An 18,012-nucleotide genomic window follows, 5' to 3' on the forward strand; every position below is an offset into this window, starting at 1 on the left:
TGATTACCTATTGAAGACGTTACAGTCTAGTTGTGGAAAATTCTTTGGATACCAATCTGGAATCTAACCCAAGACCTTTACATTAAGATGTAGCAAGCAAGCACGCTTTCTGTGACACGGACGCGGCGACATTAAATTTTTATTGTTAATTACACTATTAGATTTTTTTAAATTTCTGCTTTAAATTAAAATAAAAAATAGTAATATTTAGCAAAAAAAAATTGTAAAAGCGCGCACGCGAATGTACTTTTATATGTATGTGCAATCATCATGTTTACGTGCGCGGTTGTAATTGTTTATATAAAATTAAATAATTGAAAGCCTCATCATTACCCGCTTATGTACCGTTGGCTAGTTCCTAAGCTAACACATACAGATAAATTTTAAAAGTTGCTTTCATTTATTATGTTCAACAATTGTAAGTTATCACGCTTAATAAAAAAAGAAGGAGGGGAACTTTTGTCCCTAAAAAAAGGTCCTTAGGAGGAACTGCGCATTAGGACTAATGATGCGCAAAAAGTGAAGGAATTTCATTCTACCCTGAGAGCGAAAGCGGCAGATCTTAAAGTGAAAGCCGACCGTAAAGCTGTCGTGCATGTAAAGGACATCAAGGCATATGCGACAGAACAGGAGGTACATCATGCAGGTCGTTGGAACTACAGATGAGTTCATAATTACATCCTTTCGTCCGGCGTTTGGACAGACCAAAAATGCTACTATCATCACTAACATGCGAGTAGCAAAGAAACTAATAGAGAAAAGATTGCATGTTGGTTAGGTACATTTCCGTGCCCAGATGTTTCCGTCCCAGGAGTGGGAACCGAGATGTTTCCGATGTTGGGCCATCGGACACGTTTCAGCCGAGTGTGTAAAGGGGTGTCCCGGTCAAATTTGTATTTTAATTGCAGCAGGCTGGGTCACCAGCATGCGCAGTGCGAGGTGCCTGCTAGTTGGGCGATTTGTGGTAAGGAGGGCCACAAGACGGAGAGATGTATGACCTCCAAATGAAATAGCTCCAGATCAACTAAGGGAGAAGTAGACTGGCACAGGACCTCTGCTCGAATACTGCGTTGAGACAGCGTGTGGACATTATAATATTGTCAGAACCGAATGTATCAATGGTTTCGGAATCTGCGTGGCTGGTTGATCGTTCCATGGTGGCGGCGATAGGCTTTCCGATGCCTTGTGTTCCAATTGTTAAGAACAGAGCAAAACATGACTTTGTATGGGTTGATTTGGGCAGTATTATAATTTTTCATGCTATCACTCACCCAATGCGGATATTGCTGAATTTATTGTCATCCTTGATGATTTTCCGGAGACATAAACAATATTCGGGGCCGGCACCTCTGTGACAGGATAAGTGTGTTGGGCTTAGTATGCATTAACCGAGCTTGGGCGACCTTCCGAAGAGGCTCCTCTCATTCAGTGATTGATCTCGCATTCGTTCCAATGGAGAGAGTTAACGATTACGTGAATCGGTTGATCTTAGAAACCGAGAGTCTTTATGAACATTTGTATATAGTTGACGAAACCTATATATAGTTGACGAGGTGTAGTTATTATTACTTCGCCGAGATTGATGGTCTCCAGAAAAGGATGTCTCTTTTTTGGTGAACGTATAGAAGCTAGACTGATCAGGGTCACATCTATAACTGAGTTGGTTAAGATAGTTCAAGACGAATGTAAAAAATTTGGTGCTTCGGTACCCAAGAGGAAAAATGAGCATGCATATTGGTGTGGACTGAAGAGATAGAGGCTCTCAGGAAGCAGGCATTGAAGATGCGAAGGGTGTACTAACGCTATTAATGAGGAATGCCCTTGAAATGGAAATGGCTCGAAGAAATTATATAACGGCTAGAATTGTATATAAAGCGGCGATTAAAGATGCCAAAAAGAGGTGTTGGAAAACTCTATGTGAGATTATCAATTGGGGAAAAGGCTTCCGTCTGGCTGCTGGTAGATTTGGAAGAAGACTTCCTGCGCTGAGCATCAGGTGAGGGAGCTGATGATTTCGCTTTTTCCGCGGTGTGATGATCACCCTAGAGAGGAGAGTGGCGGATCATATGGAGATGTTTACAATGTGGGACTTGATTGAGTCATCTAGAAAGATGAAAATCAGGAAAACCCAGGACCCGATGGCATACCGGCCGAGATTATAAGAATATTAGTGGAAAAGGTACCGGAAGGGATTCTGAGGATCATGAACGGGATGCTACTCGACGAGTATATCCTCCCTATGTGGACGGAAGCAAGAGTCGTTTTTATTAAGAAACCAGCAGCTGAGATTTCTTCAGGAGGATATCGACCGATTAGTCTTATTAATAATGCTTGCAAGCTTCTTGAGCGGATGCTGGAGGCTAGACGTAGACGAAACAGAAGGTAGAGGAGGTTTGAGTGATCAACAATACAGCTTTCGTAAAGGTAGATCCACTACAGATGCAGCAGGCCAGGTAATGACAATAGTAGATGATTGGGGCACCAGTGAGGTAGTTGTCATATTGTTGGACGTCAAAACTGCTTTTAATTGCGATGGGAGGATTTTTCGAGCATTAAGAGAGAGAGAGCAATATCAAATTATCTAAGGCGGATGGTGCAAAACTATTTACAGGTCAGAGAACTAATACTTATCGTGGAGGGAACGCAGATTAGATTCCAAGCCACTTGTGGGATGCCCCAGGGTTCTGTCCTGGGCCCCCTTCTTTGGTGTTTGGTCTACGATGGAGTCTTAAGGTTAGAATACCCTAATGGAATTGTACTTACCGCCTTCGCCGACGATCTCGCTCTTGTGGTCTCGGCGAGGTGTGAGGAGGATGTAGCCACAAGAGCGAATGTTGCCATTGATACAGTTAACAGGTGGATGAATGATAAGGGGCTGACCTTATCACATGAGAAACCCAGATTTATTCCCATGACAGGAAGAAGGAGTGTCCGGGAGATACTTATACAGGTTCAGGGTTATCCTGTGCGACCTGAATTTAAGATTAAGTACTTAGGAATTTGGCTAAGGAAGGATTGGATTGGGAAGGATTGTTCAGTAGGGGATGATTATAAATAAAATAAATAAATTATTAAAAGCGAAGTTGGTGGTGTAAATTTTTTAAAGATAATTATCACCACAGGAAGCCTGAAACCTTTCATACAGACTATGTTCATTGAAATTTGCAAAAAAATATTATGAACTTTTATTATTTTATTGACTATTTATTTTTATTTCAGGTTCTACATTTCCATGGAAATCTTCTTTCAATATTTCTTATGAATTTGTTTTTCCATATTTAATAAAAATATAGATTTTAAAAAATGATTTCTGAGTTACTCAAGTTACTGCAAACACTATAAAATTAAAATAAGGAAAAATGGATAAAGACTATAGTAAAACTGTAGGTTTTTCTGTATTTGTTCAGACAGTTTTATTATTATTATTATTTTTTGTATCTACAATATTAATAAACTTTTCTCAATATTCTTTATGCTTCATTATATTTGATCTGAGTGTTATGATTCTACTCGTACATCATTTAATATCTTCCATTAGTTTTTAATTCTACCATTTCATTCCCCTGAAGTTCAATATTTTCCTTAGCATTACAGTCTGAATGATAAGTTGATGTGTGTTTTGCACCTGATGATTCAGTGTCTCTGTTACTTTGTGAAGAGGTGTGAGACTTTTCATAAGTAAAAATAATTTTAGATGGCCATAATTTAACATTGATCACATTAAGTATGCTTCGTTTACATATAAATATAATAAATATCAATGGTCCTTGAAGTATGTTAAATAAAAACATTCCATACCATAAATATATAAGTTTAGGTAAAAGTAAGGATAATGGTTCTGCTATCCAGGGTATACCCATTACTAAAAACAGCTTGAGATATAAATATAACCTGAAACAGATTGATACTTTTAAATTAAACAATTTTTTTACGTAAAATTTTTTATACATGTACATAATTAACATATTAAATTTTTATATGTAAGATAGTAAAGATGAGGAATAAATAATTTTAAATATTAATACATTTATATAGGAAAATACTTAAAATTACATCATGCTTATTAGAATTTCCCAATTTTCTTTTTTGGGGTTTTTCCTCTGGAGTGAGAATCTTCCCAGAATTACATATTTCCATACAGAATATTCCCTAAAGAATATTTTCAACGCAGACATGTACCCAGAAAAAATTATTTTATCCTCCAATACAGTTCAAGTACACTAAAAGATGTCTGAATTGAATGAATTAAAAATGTTAATTTTATACCTAGAGTTAAAACACAATATTTAAATTAAAATATTGGTTATAAAATTAGTAAGATGGAAGATTACGATGCCAAACACAACACTTGAAGATAAAAAGAATTTCAGCTCAAATTTATTCCTGTATAATATCGATATAATATAGAGAGCAACATAAAACCGAACTCATAATGAAAACGCTACCCAACACTATTTATGAAAGACTTTCACATAACTAGCGCCACCAGTGGATGTATATATTACTAATGATTGTTGCTGCCGTTTGTCAGGTAGTTACGTGTCAGTGCACTATATGTTTTGTTACAGTGCAGTATTGTGAGTGCAGTTGTGCTTATGTAAAATGCCTTATTCAATCCAGGAGAGTATAACTACAGTTGAGGCCTATATTCGTTCTGGATCGTTTGAAGAATCACGTCAAGTATTCGTCGAAAAATTTCTGAATGCCTGTATCCCAGTGAAGAGTAGCATACATGATTTAGTTAAAAAATGGCGTGCAACAGGTTCGGTTTCAAATGCGAAACGAAATAGGCAACCTTCCGTTAGGACTCTAAAGGCCTTGCCGATATTGAAAGGAGAATTACTGCCAATCCAAAAAGATCATATACATGTTATCCCAACAATTTGGTGTTAAATACACATCTTGTCGTAAAATTCTTCATAAATTAAAATTGAAACCATACCGCGAACAGCTGAAGGAGACAGACAAACCGAAACGTCTTGATTACTGCAACTGGCTTCACGAAAACATTGTTGGTGGTCAGATAGACTCGATGTCGTATTTCATGTCAGTCGGGGCATGGTTTCATTTATCCAGCCATGTTAATTCCCAGAACACTAGGTTTTGGATGACGAGGTATTCGAGCGTTCACTTCACGATAAGAAAATTGTTTGGTGTGCCGTTTCCGGTAATGTATAGTGGGACCAATATTTTTTTGACCGGACTGTCAATACACAAGTTTACCTCACAATTTTCGAATAATTCTATACGCAATTAACTCATAATGAAAAAGAATACATCTTCTTCCAACAAGACGGAACAACGTGTTACTTATCAAACGTTTCACTGAATCGCGTTCATGGAGCTTTCACGAATGAACGAGCTGTCAACAGAGGACACAGGCCTCCAGGTTCCCCGGAGTTGTCTACTTGCGATTCTTTCCTTTGAAGCTACTTAAAAAAGGAGTTTATTCAGCTAATCCCCACAATATTGATGAACTAAAGGTGAGCATTCGACGAGAAAGCAACGCAATTGAAAAACGTTTTGCATCAGACGACTCTCAATATGATCAGTCGAGCACAAAAGTGCATCGATGCCCAGGGTGGTCATTTTGAACATCTTTTGTAACAACAAGGTAAATAAATGCAACATTTAAATTACGTTATATGTTTTTCTTATTTAATTTATCCGTTTCTTCATAAAATTTCATTCCAACATAACCTACCAATTCTGCAGCGGTTACGTTATGGGTTCGGTTTTATGTTTCTCATCTGTATATTCTGTAGAGTAGATCTTTAAAATATAACAAGAAAGACATTATAGACATGAAATTTGATCACAAAAACTCATAATTTCTTTTTTAATACTAAAAAAAAATTACATCTGAGACATCGGTGTCTTAGATATTTTTTATCTACCCTTAAATATCTACCAGTAAATCTATGGCATTCTTGCCCCCTCTTTGGTAATTATAAGAATTATTTATTCTGATTGGTAACTGTTTTTTTTTTTATTTTAATGTTGTATCTTCTAAAAATTAAGCCATTTAGTCGACTTACCACTCTCTTTCCTGTTTTTTATCATCAGATTTATGAGGTTTTGATTTTAATACTTTAGTTTTTTTATTATGATCATACATATTATATGCTGTTGTAGCAAAAAAGACTACATTTAATAATAACAATGTTGTCACTACAGCCTTGAACAATATTTGATACAGTTTCCTTGCTGAAATCGAAAACAAATACATTTTTAAGTAAATTTCCTCTGCACTTATTTAACATTTTTTTCTTTAAATATTTTTCATACGCACACAAATTTGAAGATGAATTTACTTCAATAACAAAGGTTATATTTTCATGTCATGACTGGCCTTTGTAAAATTACAGTCGTATGTAAAAATTAAACTCATGTTTTTTTAAGGTGTTAGTATTGTTTATTACTTTACTAACACAACCTACAGCACAAGATTAGACCAGTTAGAAAGATATTAATTTACAACTATAGTGACAAGTATAAATGAATAAACCATCAAACTGATTTTGAGCAACATGAATTTTTTAAATAGGTAGCAACAAAATGGAATATATAATGTGTTTGTAATATAACTAATTATAGTGATGTACCATACAACTAATTATTGTAGTGAACATTATAACTGTTTTAAAAACTTTTTATTTCTTCATGCTACTATGGTTTTATGACGTCTGATTACAAGCCTTAGATTGAAGCTGAAGTTCATCTTTGAATTTATTTGGTCATAAGTGTATTATTTATCTATTTAAAAAAAAGAATGATTCAGGAGGAAAGGGAAATAAATTAGGAAACAATTCAAGAGTATGAAATAAGGAAAATGTTCATGCAAATATATTTCTGAATATCTTTTATTTATCGTGTTACGACTAGAGACAAATTTCGTTCGGAATAGTTTCCTCGGTCAAAAGAGGTCATACTGAAATTTTTAATACGTTGTATAAGGGGATAATGACTTGATAATTTCTTATGTTTTTAGACCTGAAAAATCGAATAAAACAGGTCCCAGTTGTTTATATCCCGTAGTTTTCATGATATCCAACGTAAAACAGAAATATTCGTTTTCTAGAATTGAAGTACAATAATAACATTGCTAAATGAATAAGAAATGCGTAAATTTTATTATCAAAACTTGTAGAAAATTTAATTCTGAGAAAATTTGTGTAATAAAATCTATAAAAAACACAAAAAATGAACTTTTAATATTAAAAACAAAACCGAAAAATGTAAACATCAATTTCAAAAAATGGAACAAATTCCAAAACGTAAAGTATTTTTTTTTTAATAAATTTTTTGAGAATGATACACTTCTCAGCGCTCATGCTTTATCTGAACGTCAGCCGATGCATGGCTTTTTTTTTGAGGACGAAAAATGCTTTCGCATTATCATCGATCGGAACAAACATAATCAAACGACAAAAAATCTAAAATCAAACCAAAACTAAATATTAAAAAAGAAAAAACTTACAGCCAATATCGCAGCTAAACTTATCACTAAAGACTCACTTATAATTAATATCACAAAAAATATAAAATGTAAATAAACTCAAACAAAACTTAATGAAGTCCGAAAGGAATGTAAAGAGACCTTTTTCGAATAACAAAATATTAAGGAACTAAGATAGAACGGTCTCGGCACCATAACAAAATAGACACACGTAAACAAAATTGAATCAAAAAGATTATTGATTTCAGATGGTAAAACAATATTAAATTCTATGAAGTATATTAATACTTCTTTGAAATAACAACACTCGGTCTAAAACGTCCTTATCACTGCCCAGGATACGGCGAATGTTTCTTGGTAATTTAAATTTATGACGAATGGCTACAAAACATATGGAATCCACAAGGATATGGAACACAGTCAAGTAGCAATTACATCGTACACAAAAGGGGTGCGTTTTTTGATGACATTAGATACCCGTGGATAGCTCTAATCTGGATATGTGTGTAATACTAGATCGTGGATACCGTTGTTGTTTGGTGGTTGGGTTTCAAGTAACCACACATCTCAGGAATGATCGACCTGAGGTTGTACAAGACATTTATATTCATACGTATCACCGTAATACTTTACGGTGGTTCCGAAGGCTAAATAAAAAAAGAAAGATATGTCCTAACCGCAATAGGCAGACGAACACTTTCTCTCGGCGAAATTTTCTACATGACGAGTCCCATGTTAGCGTAGTAACCTTGAGTTTATTATCTCTACTGTATCACCAGTCACCTTGCCGCTTAGCTCGAAGAGTGTGTTTTACAAAATTAATAGTCAATAGGTTTACTATAAGCATTTTTATCACCTTCCGCGCGTTCATTACCTGGAATTCCTACTAGGCTAGGGATCCAACAGAAACTCATTTGTGTGTTGCGATGTTTCAACTTGGCGATTAATGATATATTTCTCTGATGATAGGATACCTAGAATAAAAATCTTCCAAAGCTTGGAGCGCACTACACGAGTCGCTATAAACAAGGACCTAACGGTACTTTAATTTAATGATATTTAAAGTTATATTGATGGAGTACAGTTCTGCAGCAAACAACCCTGTGGTACTCGGAGACCAAACATATATGTTCTAATATTAATAACAAATGCCCAACCAACGGTGTCATTCTGTTTTAACCCATCTGGGTATATTACTGCGTCTGGCTTTGTCTTGGAGAGAAATTCGTAAAACATTTGCTGAAAGACGATAGGCGTTGTTGATTTTTTAATGTGCATGGTAAGGTCAAAATTAAATTTTATGAGATCGAGTCTCAATGGAGGATATAAACAGAGATTGGCTGGAAAAATAGAAGGTGTAATCTAAACTTTACTTTACTGTATCTAAAAGATACAGTAAACGCCGAGTAGGAACATCCACTGATGCTGCATAATGTCAATCACTGTGACTAACTTTAACAACTTAATGATTTTACTAAAATCAACAACACATATATTTTGATAGACCTATATTTCAAGCAAATAGTGTGAATGTATTCTCTAATATAAAAATAAGTTTTGGAGAGCATCGCAGATCAATCATTAAACTTGTATTTATAACAAAAAGAATGGGTCAGGCTGGGTCCTTCTAGTAGTTTGTGCTTCAGGAATAAGTCTCTGAATTCCCGCCCTCTCATCAGGCTAGCAAAAAGTAGAAACAAGTGATGAACTGATTGCTCCCATTCTTTATGCTGCTGCCCTTACAAGCTACATGAAGATATCATTAAGTTGGTGACAGAAATGTAAGGAAATGAGTTGAAAAGTACATTTATGTCAGTGGTGGAATTTTTGAACATGGTAATTTATTGTAAATTAATGCAGTATAAACTATGGTGAGTATTTTTTCGGACATTACTGGTATGAACATTTTCATTATTTGAAGCTCTAAAATCAGTTCTCAAATTATTTCCCTTTCATCCCGAATCACTATGAACACACACACACACACACACATATATATAAATATATATCATAAATATATATCATTTATATATCATAAATATCAGCTTCTTCTCACTGGACAATGGGGGAGGGATTACTTATTGTTCACTAGTTGAACAGATTGCAATATACACATTAGGAAAATAAATAAAAAATGTATTATTCTAACTGCTGACATACAAGACAATATACATTTTAATGGGAAAGTTTTAATTATTGCTACCACATAAATAACAACTGTTATATGACAGATTAAATGTTTGAAATAACATTAAATTATATAATCTAGGTTAGAAATATATAAAATAATAATATTGATATGAAAAAAAAATCAGTACTTTAAAAGTTCAAGAGATATCAACAATCAATCAGTCCTTGGTGTTGTATATTTCATAAATATGTAAAGCACAAATTTTAAAATAAAGTATTAAAAAAACATAAATAATATTAAAAAGTTAAAAATATACGGAAATTTTATTATTATAAGCTTCAAGAAACTCAAAAACACAAAAAATACAAGAAACAAAAAGAAGTTTATTTTATGGTATTTTTTTTTTACATTCACCAAAACTTTTCACCCAGATCAGTTAGTAAACAAAATACCTGCTTCCAAATAAATTATTGTAGGACACTAATCCTACAAAGACTATTCGCAAAGAAAGATTGTGTCTCATGTAGAAATAGATTTGTCAGGATGTGTTTTCTTGGTGAAAATAGAGAAAAAAATCATATAAATACAAACATAGAAACACACTTTGCTTTTTAATTATGCTAGTGAAAAATTTTTCTTTTGTTAATTATGTTTCCAGCGGTATAATAGTGATACTGAAATATTGAAAAATTATATTATGAGGGACAAATAATCGTTTTGTATAGTTTTTGATCAGAAATTAGAAAAAAAAAACAAATTCTAGACCCACAATAGAAATAATGGATTCTGTAAAAATAAAAATAAGTTGGAATTAAATTGGTTCCAACTATGTTGAAATGTTGTTATGAATGATTGCAGACTTTTATTCAAAGCAAAGTCCCTGAAGCGCTGTGTACCCACTGCTTTGTTCACAGGGAAACACTCACATGAAAATATCTGAGTCCTAAACTGAACCATTTCTTAGAATATTTAGTAAATGTAGTAAAGTTTCCAACTTTATAAACACCTGAATTCTTTTTGTATGTAAAAGATATAAGGAAATAAATATTATTTCATTTCAAATTTTTAGAATTTATTTCTGCACATTAAATTTGGCTTAAAATGGTCATTACAATATATTATATACTTTTTATTCATTTTTAATCCAGCTGTAAAGATTAGCATTTTAAAAATTTTTTATGAGGTTTCCTACACATCACCAAATTTCTTGTATAAGCTAGTGATCTAGTTATCAATGAAATATGTCAATCTATCTATTTTTTTTCTGTTGTTTCACAAGCTGCAGGTCATATCTATGGTTAATATTAATTTATAAAACTGATAAGTCATATTTTGAAAAGATTTGCTGATTTTTTTCTATTATGACCTGCTTTAATTTTTGTTTACTGTACTGATTTATTATCCTGTGAGTGCTGACAAAAATATTTTTTTTAAATTTGTCATATTTATTTAAATCTTTTTTCATCAAATTCTGTTTCAAGCACATCTCTTTTTTTAATAAATAATGTTACAGTAATCAGTTTTGTTTTCATTAATAATCCTATAAAAAAATCAATTATTACTTATTTTTTATGCCATCGTACAATTAACAGTTTTTTGAATATTTTCACAGGTTTTTTTTTCTTTTATTTATAGTTGTGTGCTATTTTTATTCCCTTTTTTGAAGAGTAATTGTGTTTTTCTGTTTCTTATTTTGCACTTTTATTTGTATTAAATAAAATCATAAATTTTATGATTTTATTTCTATCTCTTACAGCTTAACATTTATTGCTATGTATTTTATTATATCACATTTTTCACTTATTCAGTTAATTTGCCGTAATTATTATTAAAAGTTTCTTTTTATTATGAAAGAGCAGGCATAAACAGCTGTGGTTATTAGCCTGGTGGGAATTCATAGCGTTTGAAAAGATGCCATATCTAAATCAGATTCGAACATGGGACCTCCATACAAAATGCTGAGATACTACCCACTCAGCCATGGAGGTTGGCATTAAAAGTTTTGTTAATATTGTAAATAATTATTTTCTGTAATGTTTTTATTTTTGTTGATGATTATGACTGATATTTTTAATTTTATTTAAACTGCTATTTTTTTCATCCTTGTGATGGGCATATTATAAACTGAAAGATACTATGAATAATTTTTTTCAATTGAACTATCAAAATTTGAACGACGTAAAACACTTTCGGTTTATGTCCACAAAGATATGATTTTAGCCTCTTATAAATAAAATTACCAATAAATACCATCATGAAAACATCAAATTAATAGTATGTTCATTGTAAATTTCCCAATCTACATAAAAGGTACTTTTCAAATCCATTCATTCATCAGTTATATAAAAATACCATCTGAGGTAACATATTACCTTTGTAGTAAGATAAAAATGATAAATTTCTAAATTGTTTTCTTTATTAGTTTATTGTTTACGTGTAATGCTTATGTTTTCAAAAAATGAAAAACTCTTTCTGTTATCTATTACACTTTGAAATGTTCTAAAAATCTTTGTTTAAAGGATTTGTTTGTTTTACCAATATATATTTCTATACAATACTTATAAAAACGATACTATAAAATATATATTAGAAATGCTTAGTATTTTATGTATTTTAAACATATATAGGTGATTTTTGTTAATAATTTTTGAGACACATAAACTAGACAACATGATATAGCTATCATATATATTAAATAATAACATAAAACCTTTTAATTTATAAAAAAATAAGCAGCTACTAATGATGTAGGATTTCAAAGTTAAGAGACCTTTTGTTTGATTCTGTTTTCTGGGGATTGTAAGTGATTAATTAAAAAGTGATAAATTGTATACGTAATGATATCATATGTATTCTACATGATAACATTTTTTGAAAGATTAAAAGGAATTAGAATTAGTCATATTTACCTATTAAGGCACGTACAGTACATATTACCACTGGCATGCTCCATGCGTATATTGAATATTTCAAAAATCTTTTCGTCTGCTGATGTTTTGTTAGATTATGGAATGACTGAGAGTAACCACTATGAGTACAACAAAGAAAAGAAGCTGTTTTAGTCTTGAGAGTAAACAAGTAGCTATATAATAAAATATCTATAAATAAATAAGAAAATATAAAATTAAAAATACAATTTCTATTTCTTTTGCCAAAGATTAAGTAGAATAAATACGAGTAATTTACAATTTAAAAGATTTGCAACCCTCAGAGGAAGAGGCTATTTATTTTTATGGTTTTTTAGAATAACTTTAATGGTTCAACTTTTACCTCGCCCTTCAAAAGAACATAAAAAAATACATGATAATACTATGTGATACTTGTGTATTTTATTATAACAGTAATGTTCTAAAAAAAATTAGGATTAGCGTGTTAATTCTGTGTAGTGTGGAGTCCATTCTGTGGAAAGCGAGTCCATGTTCTATCTAAAATTATGAGACTAGAGACATTGCACCCAACTACCCTCCCTACAAGCTCTGCAACTCATCTCAGTTGCTCTGTCAGAATTAGAATTTTGCTATATTAAGTTGAATTAAATAATTATTAAAAAAACAAAAAACTCTACTGCTAATTGGACACATCTACCTAGAATAATTATGAAAAACAAACAAAAAATATTTAAGCAAGTGTTTCTTTCTTTTCTTACAGGCATTTTTTGGGATACTGTAAAGCTAATCAGTGATGTGAAATTTAATATTATTTCTACATTTTATGTCTGTCTTAACAAAGTGGAGACCATCAAAGGCACCATCTTGTCTAACCTACACAGGCACTCAACTACAACATAAAATGTAAGAAAAGAAAGAAAACTGTTTGAATACTTTTTGTTCATTTTTCATTATTATTCTAGGTAGATGTGTACAATTAGTGGTCGAGGTTTTTTGTTTTTTAGTAATTATATTATTTTAATACTTTTTTGCTGTTTACATATCTTTACCATTCAAAATGCTAGTCATCATCTAGATTGGTTAATTTTTTTTTTTTTAAGTAACATTGTGCTATTTATATTTAAATTTGAATGATAATGTATATCATATACATTATATATCATTAACATATATATCTGCTAAGATAGCTGCAATGTATTCCTGCTTCCTTTTGCTAAACATATTTTTCACTTATATCTCAATAATGATAAATTTTTTGAAAAAAGTTACAAGAGGCAAAAAGTGTTCTTTTTATTGTTTTATGGAGACCATCATTAAGATTTTAAAATAGCATAATTTTTAAATTTGTCCTTCAGTGTAGCACCCCGTTATTCTAGGTAAGGCAATTTATGATGTCTGTGTTACTTCCAGACCAAAGACCTGTTACTACCCAAGAGTTGATTGTAATTCGTTGGATCTGTGAAACTACAGAAGGGAACAAACAAACATTGCAGTTAAATACAATATCACTCTTCCTACAGATCTAGTTGGGTAAAAATTAGATCGGACAATGTAAAAAATATGACTTAAAAAGCAAATTGGTACAAACCAGTAAAAATATGCAGAAGATAGGTATACTTGATTTAATAATTCTTGTTAATAAGTCCACTACTCCCTTACAGACTTTGCAATTGTCTGATCTCTTTAGCTCATCAGCCGGATTCATCAATTCATATTACATTACATTTTTATTGATTGCCTCTAAAATAAGAAACAGAAATCAAGTTGCAAAACTAATTAACTGTTGCAGCACAAATCACAAAATCAGTTTTACCTTTTTTTATCCAGAACTACATAACTGTTAGTGTAGTTAAATGATAAAGCAAAATTTCAAATAATTGCATACTTCTTTGGTGTGAGAGTATTGTAAAATGCAAGCCCATCATGTGTCCAATATCCAAGGTTTAAAAAAATATTCACATCTACTTTTCAGCAAATTCTTTTTGAAAGTAAATAATTTTAGAATAGTAACAGTTTTTTTATATGCAAAATTAATAACTGTTGTCGGATGACAAATTTTTGGTTTGACTACTTTTTCTGTTTAACACATAAATGAATATACTGTAACATGAATATCATGCTAATTTAGGGTAACAATAAAATCCTAAAATAGGATCGAGTACTTAGATGAATTTTCATTCATTTAAAAAATGAACAATAAAAAAAGTCATAAGCCACTATGATGCCTTTACAATATTTAATTCTTTTAAAAACTATTAGTAAATAAAGAAATGCATTATTACCTGAATACTAGCCAAATATCAAAGCACATCACATTTAACCAGAAGAAATTTCCTAACATACCATACACTCTTGGATATGCTGAAAAAAAAAAATACAAACAATTTTATAAGATAATATTTACAGATATGAAAAAATGCTATTATAAAATCTACCATTGATTGGAATGTATGAATCTGAACCACTGCAACTGCACATTCTGCATCAATCAAATTGAATACAGTTTCAAAGATAAAAAGAACCTTAAAACTCCTCCATAACAACAGAGTTAATATTTATTGACCTGGTATCAACAAACATCTTTGTAATTTTACACAATAATGGAACATATCTTAATTGACTCAAACATTATGAAGTAAATAAAAATCCACAACGATATACTAAATAAGTAGATTAGATACTAAACTAGTTTAGGTTAAACTTTTTATAGTCCATTTTTTCTTTTTTTTCCTCTATACATACTTATCTATACACACAATATAATATTCTTTCAGCCTCTGCAAAGCAGAGAATTAGTGAAAAACTCTTACCTTTAATTTTTTACTTCATCAAAACGCTTACGGGTCTGAACCCATCCTCAGTGACATCTTTTATAAATTCTTAAACTGTTTAAAATTTACATAATAACTCTATTAGCTTTTTACAATTTGTAAAAATTGTTTGTTTAAAATAAAAATAAATTAAAAAAAATTTTTAAATTACTTCATGTTCATTATTTATAACTGGTTCATATATAACTAAATACATCCATGTATCTGACCCATAACAAAATTTTATGTACTTGATTTATGCCAAATACTATTCTATTTTCAAATTCCTGCAGATGAATTTCTGACATAACAGATAAGAGAAATACCATCTGTAAAACATTTTCTTGTGTATAACAGGTTTCATTAAATTCAAAATACTTCTGCTTACATATATTTCTAATTACAGTTATAATATTTTTTTATAAATTTCTGGTCTTCATCTCCTTTTATTAATTTATTTTCTATTACTGAGATTGTGTAATCAATGGGTATATTTGAGTACCTATCAAAGCTAATCATTTTAATTTCATTATTGATAATTTTTAACTTATTTAATTCGTATCCATTCTTTATATTATATTTATATTCTAAATTTATCTTTGATCTAATTACTTTATCAATAATTTTAGTAATAACATAACTTGGGTTTTTTAAAATTAATTAATGGCCTCAACTAAACTAGTTATTTATTTTCAGATACTGATAGTTCTTATACATAAAATTCTATTTAATTTAGACAGTACTACTGAATCAATGACTCTCTTATCAACATAAAAGAACACAAATTTTTTTCTTTTTTAATAACAAAATATTTTTTTCAAAATGTCATGTGCTTACAATATTATTACATCTTGAGAGAGAATATATAAAAAATAAATATTCAGCAAGATTATAGATGATTCCCTAATGAAAAACATTTTAGAGAAGAGAAAATCTATTTTGCAAGATATTTAATATAAAGAAAACTGTATCAAGATTGCAGTACAGAATCATATTAAATTGTATCATTAATATACAAATACATAAAGATTAAAAATCTAAACTCAATTTTATAAGTTATATGGTTTCAACTAAATATATATATTATTATTAATCAATATAATATATATGAGTATGTTATATATGTAGTAAAATAAATCTTACCTAAAATCTTTGCAATCCATTTATATTCATTGAGAATTAATAATGATTGAATAATAAATGTGAAATCTAATAGAAGAATACTTGAGATCAGACTTAATAAATTTTTGCCGAGAGTGTTATTATTTAAATCTGGTATAATACAATATAAAGCAAAAGTAATTACAAGAAACGGTATCGATATAGTCACAAATACCAAATCGGTATACACTTGTTCCCCATAATAAATGAAATCGTAACATGTCATCGATACAATCCTTCCAGCATTTTCATGCCATTCTAAACAGTTTTCATCAGTACCAACTAAAACTGTTTCATTATCATAATATGTTGTAATACTACCGTTATTATTTATGACATATTTGTTAGCTTCCAAATTATATGTTCCAAATACACAACTGAGTTCTATTGGGTAAATGATAATTTTGAATTTATTTGTATCTATAATGGATTCCTTCAGCGAATAATTCTTTATGTCTTTAAGATTTAACTCTGCTTTACTCTTTACACAACTATCTAATTTGTTCATTGAATAACCTTTCGAACAGCATTTTCTTAGGCAAATATTTTCAAAACAATGACAATATCTCACTTCATCACCATCACTAAACGTCAGATTTGATGGGTATAATACACCATCCGATAATATATTCTTATTTTCATATTTAACCGGGTTTTTTAATGCAATACTATTCCATTTTTCACAAGGTAACTTATTTTCACTAGTAATAATTCTTGGTAGTATTAATAATAATAATAATTCATATATAACTAATAAATTCATTTTTAATTGTATGAGAATTTTTCTCAATTACTGTTTTAAATCTAACATAATGCAATTGTAACTCACTTCCTAAAACAAAATTCTGTTAATGAATAATAATGTAATGTCAGTAGTTTGTTAAGATAAGATTTTACCTGGAAGTGGTTTCACTTATGGTTTGCATGGAAGTGATTTCATTTTTCTGTGGTATACATATTCCTTACCATATATACCTTTTATATTTTTCTTTACTTTTCCTGTACTCTATTATTACTCTATGTATAGTATACTATTATTTTTATAGTTGTTTTTGTATTTTCAATGACACGCTATACTATTTTTTATATCAATTGACATTGTTTAAAAATGATTAGTTTTTTATTTTTTTTCCCATCCTCCAAGGCCTAGGCCCACAATTAAGCATCTAGGAGGTGCCTCGTCTCTAACCACTAAGACAGAGCAGCCAGGTCTGTCTATGCCGTCCCCAGCCACTACTACCTGCAATCGGGACTCGGTCTTTTGTGTCTTGCCTCTAATGAAGGCACTTGAATATTAACTGACATTGTTTAAAAATTAAAATTACTTATTAAATGTAATAAAATTTTTTTGTTTCAAATTTTTTTAAGTCTATATTAAATTGTAAAAATTAAAATCCTGTTTTTTATGTATTATAAGTTGTCGTAAATAATGAATTTTGTTGTCTTTTATCATCAGAATGTTAGTTTTGAAAATTTAATTAATACTCGTTATTGCAATGATTATTTTGTTTCATAAAAAAATTTACATGATGTCTGACCCTGTACACAGGAACTCTGGATCCA

At 30.6% G+C, this 18,012-nt stretch overlaps 1 protein-coding gene across 1 annotated transcript; it reads right to left on the reverse strand.

The window, feature by feature from the left end:
* Positions 1 to 3,254: 3,254 nt before the first annotated feature.
* LOC142331426 (putative G-protein coupled receptor Mth-like 3) lies at positions 3,255 to 17,313 on the reverse strand. The gene is made up of 5 exons (XM_075377313.1): positions 16,432 to 17,313; positions 14,761 to 14,839; positions 12,500 to 12,618; positions 6,039 to 6,207; positions 3,255 to 3,891 (listed from the first exon to the last, which is right to left on the reverse strand). The coding sequence occupies exons 1-5, from the start codon at positions 17,210 to 17,212 to the stop codon at positions 3,522 to 3,524; spliced, it is 1,518 nt and encodes a 505-aa protein (XP_075233428.1). The 5' UTR covers positions 17,213 to 17,313; the 3' UTR covers positions 3,255 to 3,521.
* Between the last annotated feature and the right edge of the window lie 699 nt (positions 17,314 to 18,012).

The sequence above is a fragment of the Lycorma delicatula genome, chromosome 10 (genome assembly GCF_047948215.1).
Source record: "Lycorma delicatula isolate Av1 chromosome 10, ASM4794821v1, whole genome shotgun sequence".
NCBI classification, from domain to species: domain Eukaryota; kingdom Metazoa; phylum Arthropoda; class Insecta; order Hemiptera; family Fulgoridae; genus Lycorma; species Lycorma delicatula.

Bases quoted from the DNA above. Each gene is read 5' to 3' on its own strand.
- LOC142331426 (XM_075377313.1), bottom strand. From the start codon at position 17,212: ATGAATTTATTAGTTATATATGAATTATTATTATTATTAATACTACCA. The intron at 14,840-16,431 runs GTAAGATTTATT...TTTTTTTTTCAG, and splicing joins ATGGATTGCAAAGATTTTAG to CATATCCAAGAGTGTATGGT. The intron at 6,208-12,499 runs GTAAATATGACT...TTTCGATTTCAG, and splicing joins TACTGTACGTGCCTTAATAG to CAAGGAAACTGTATCAAATA.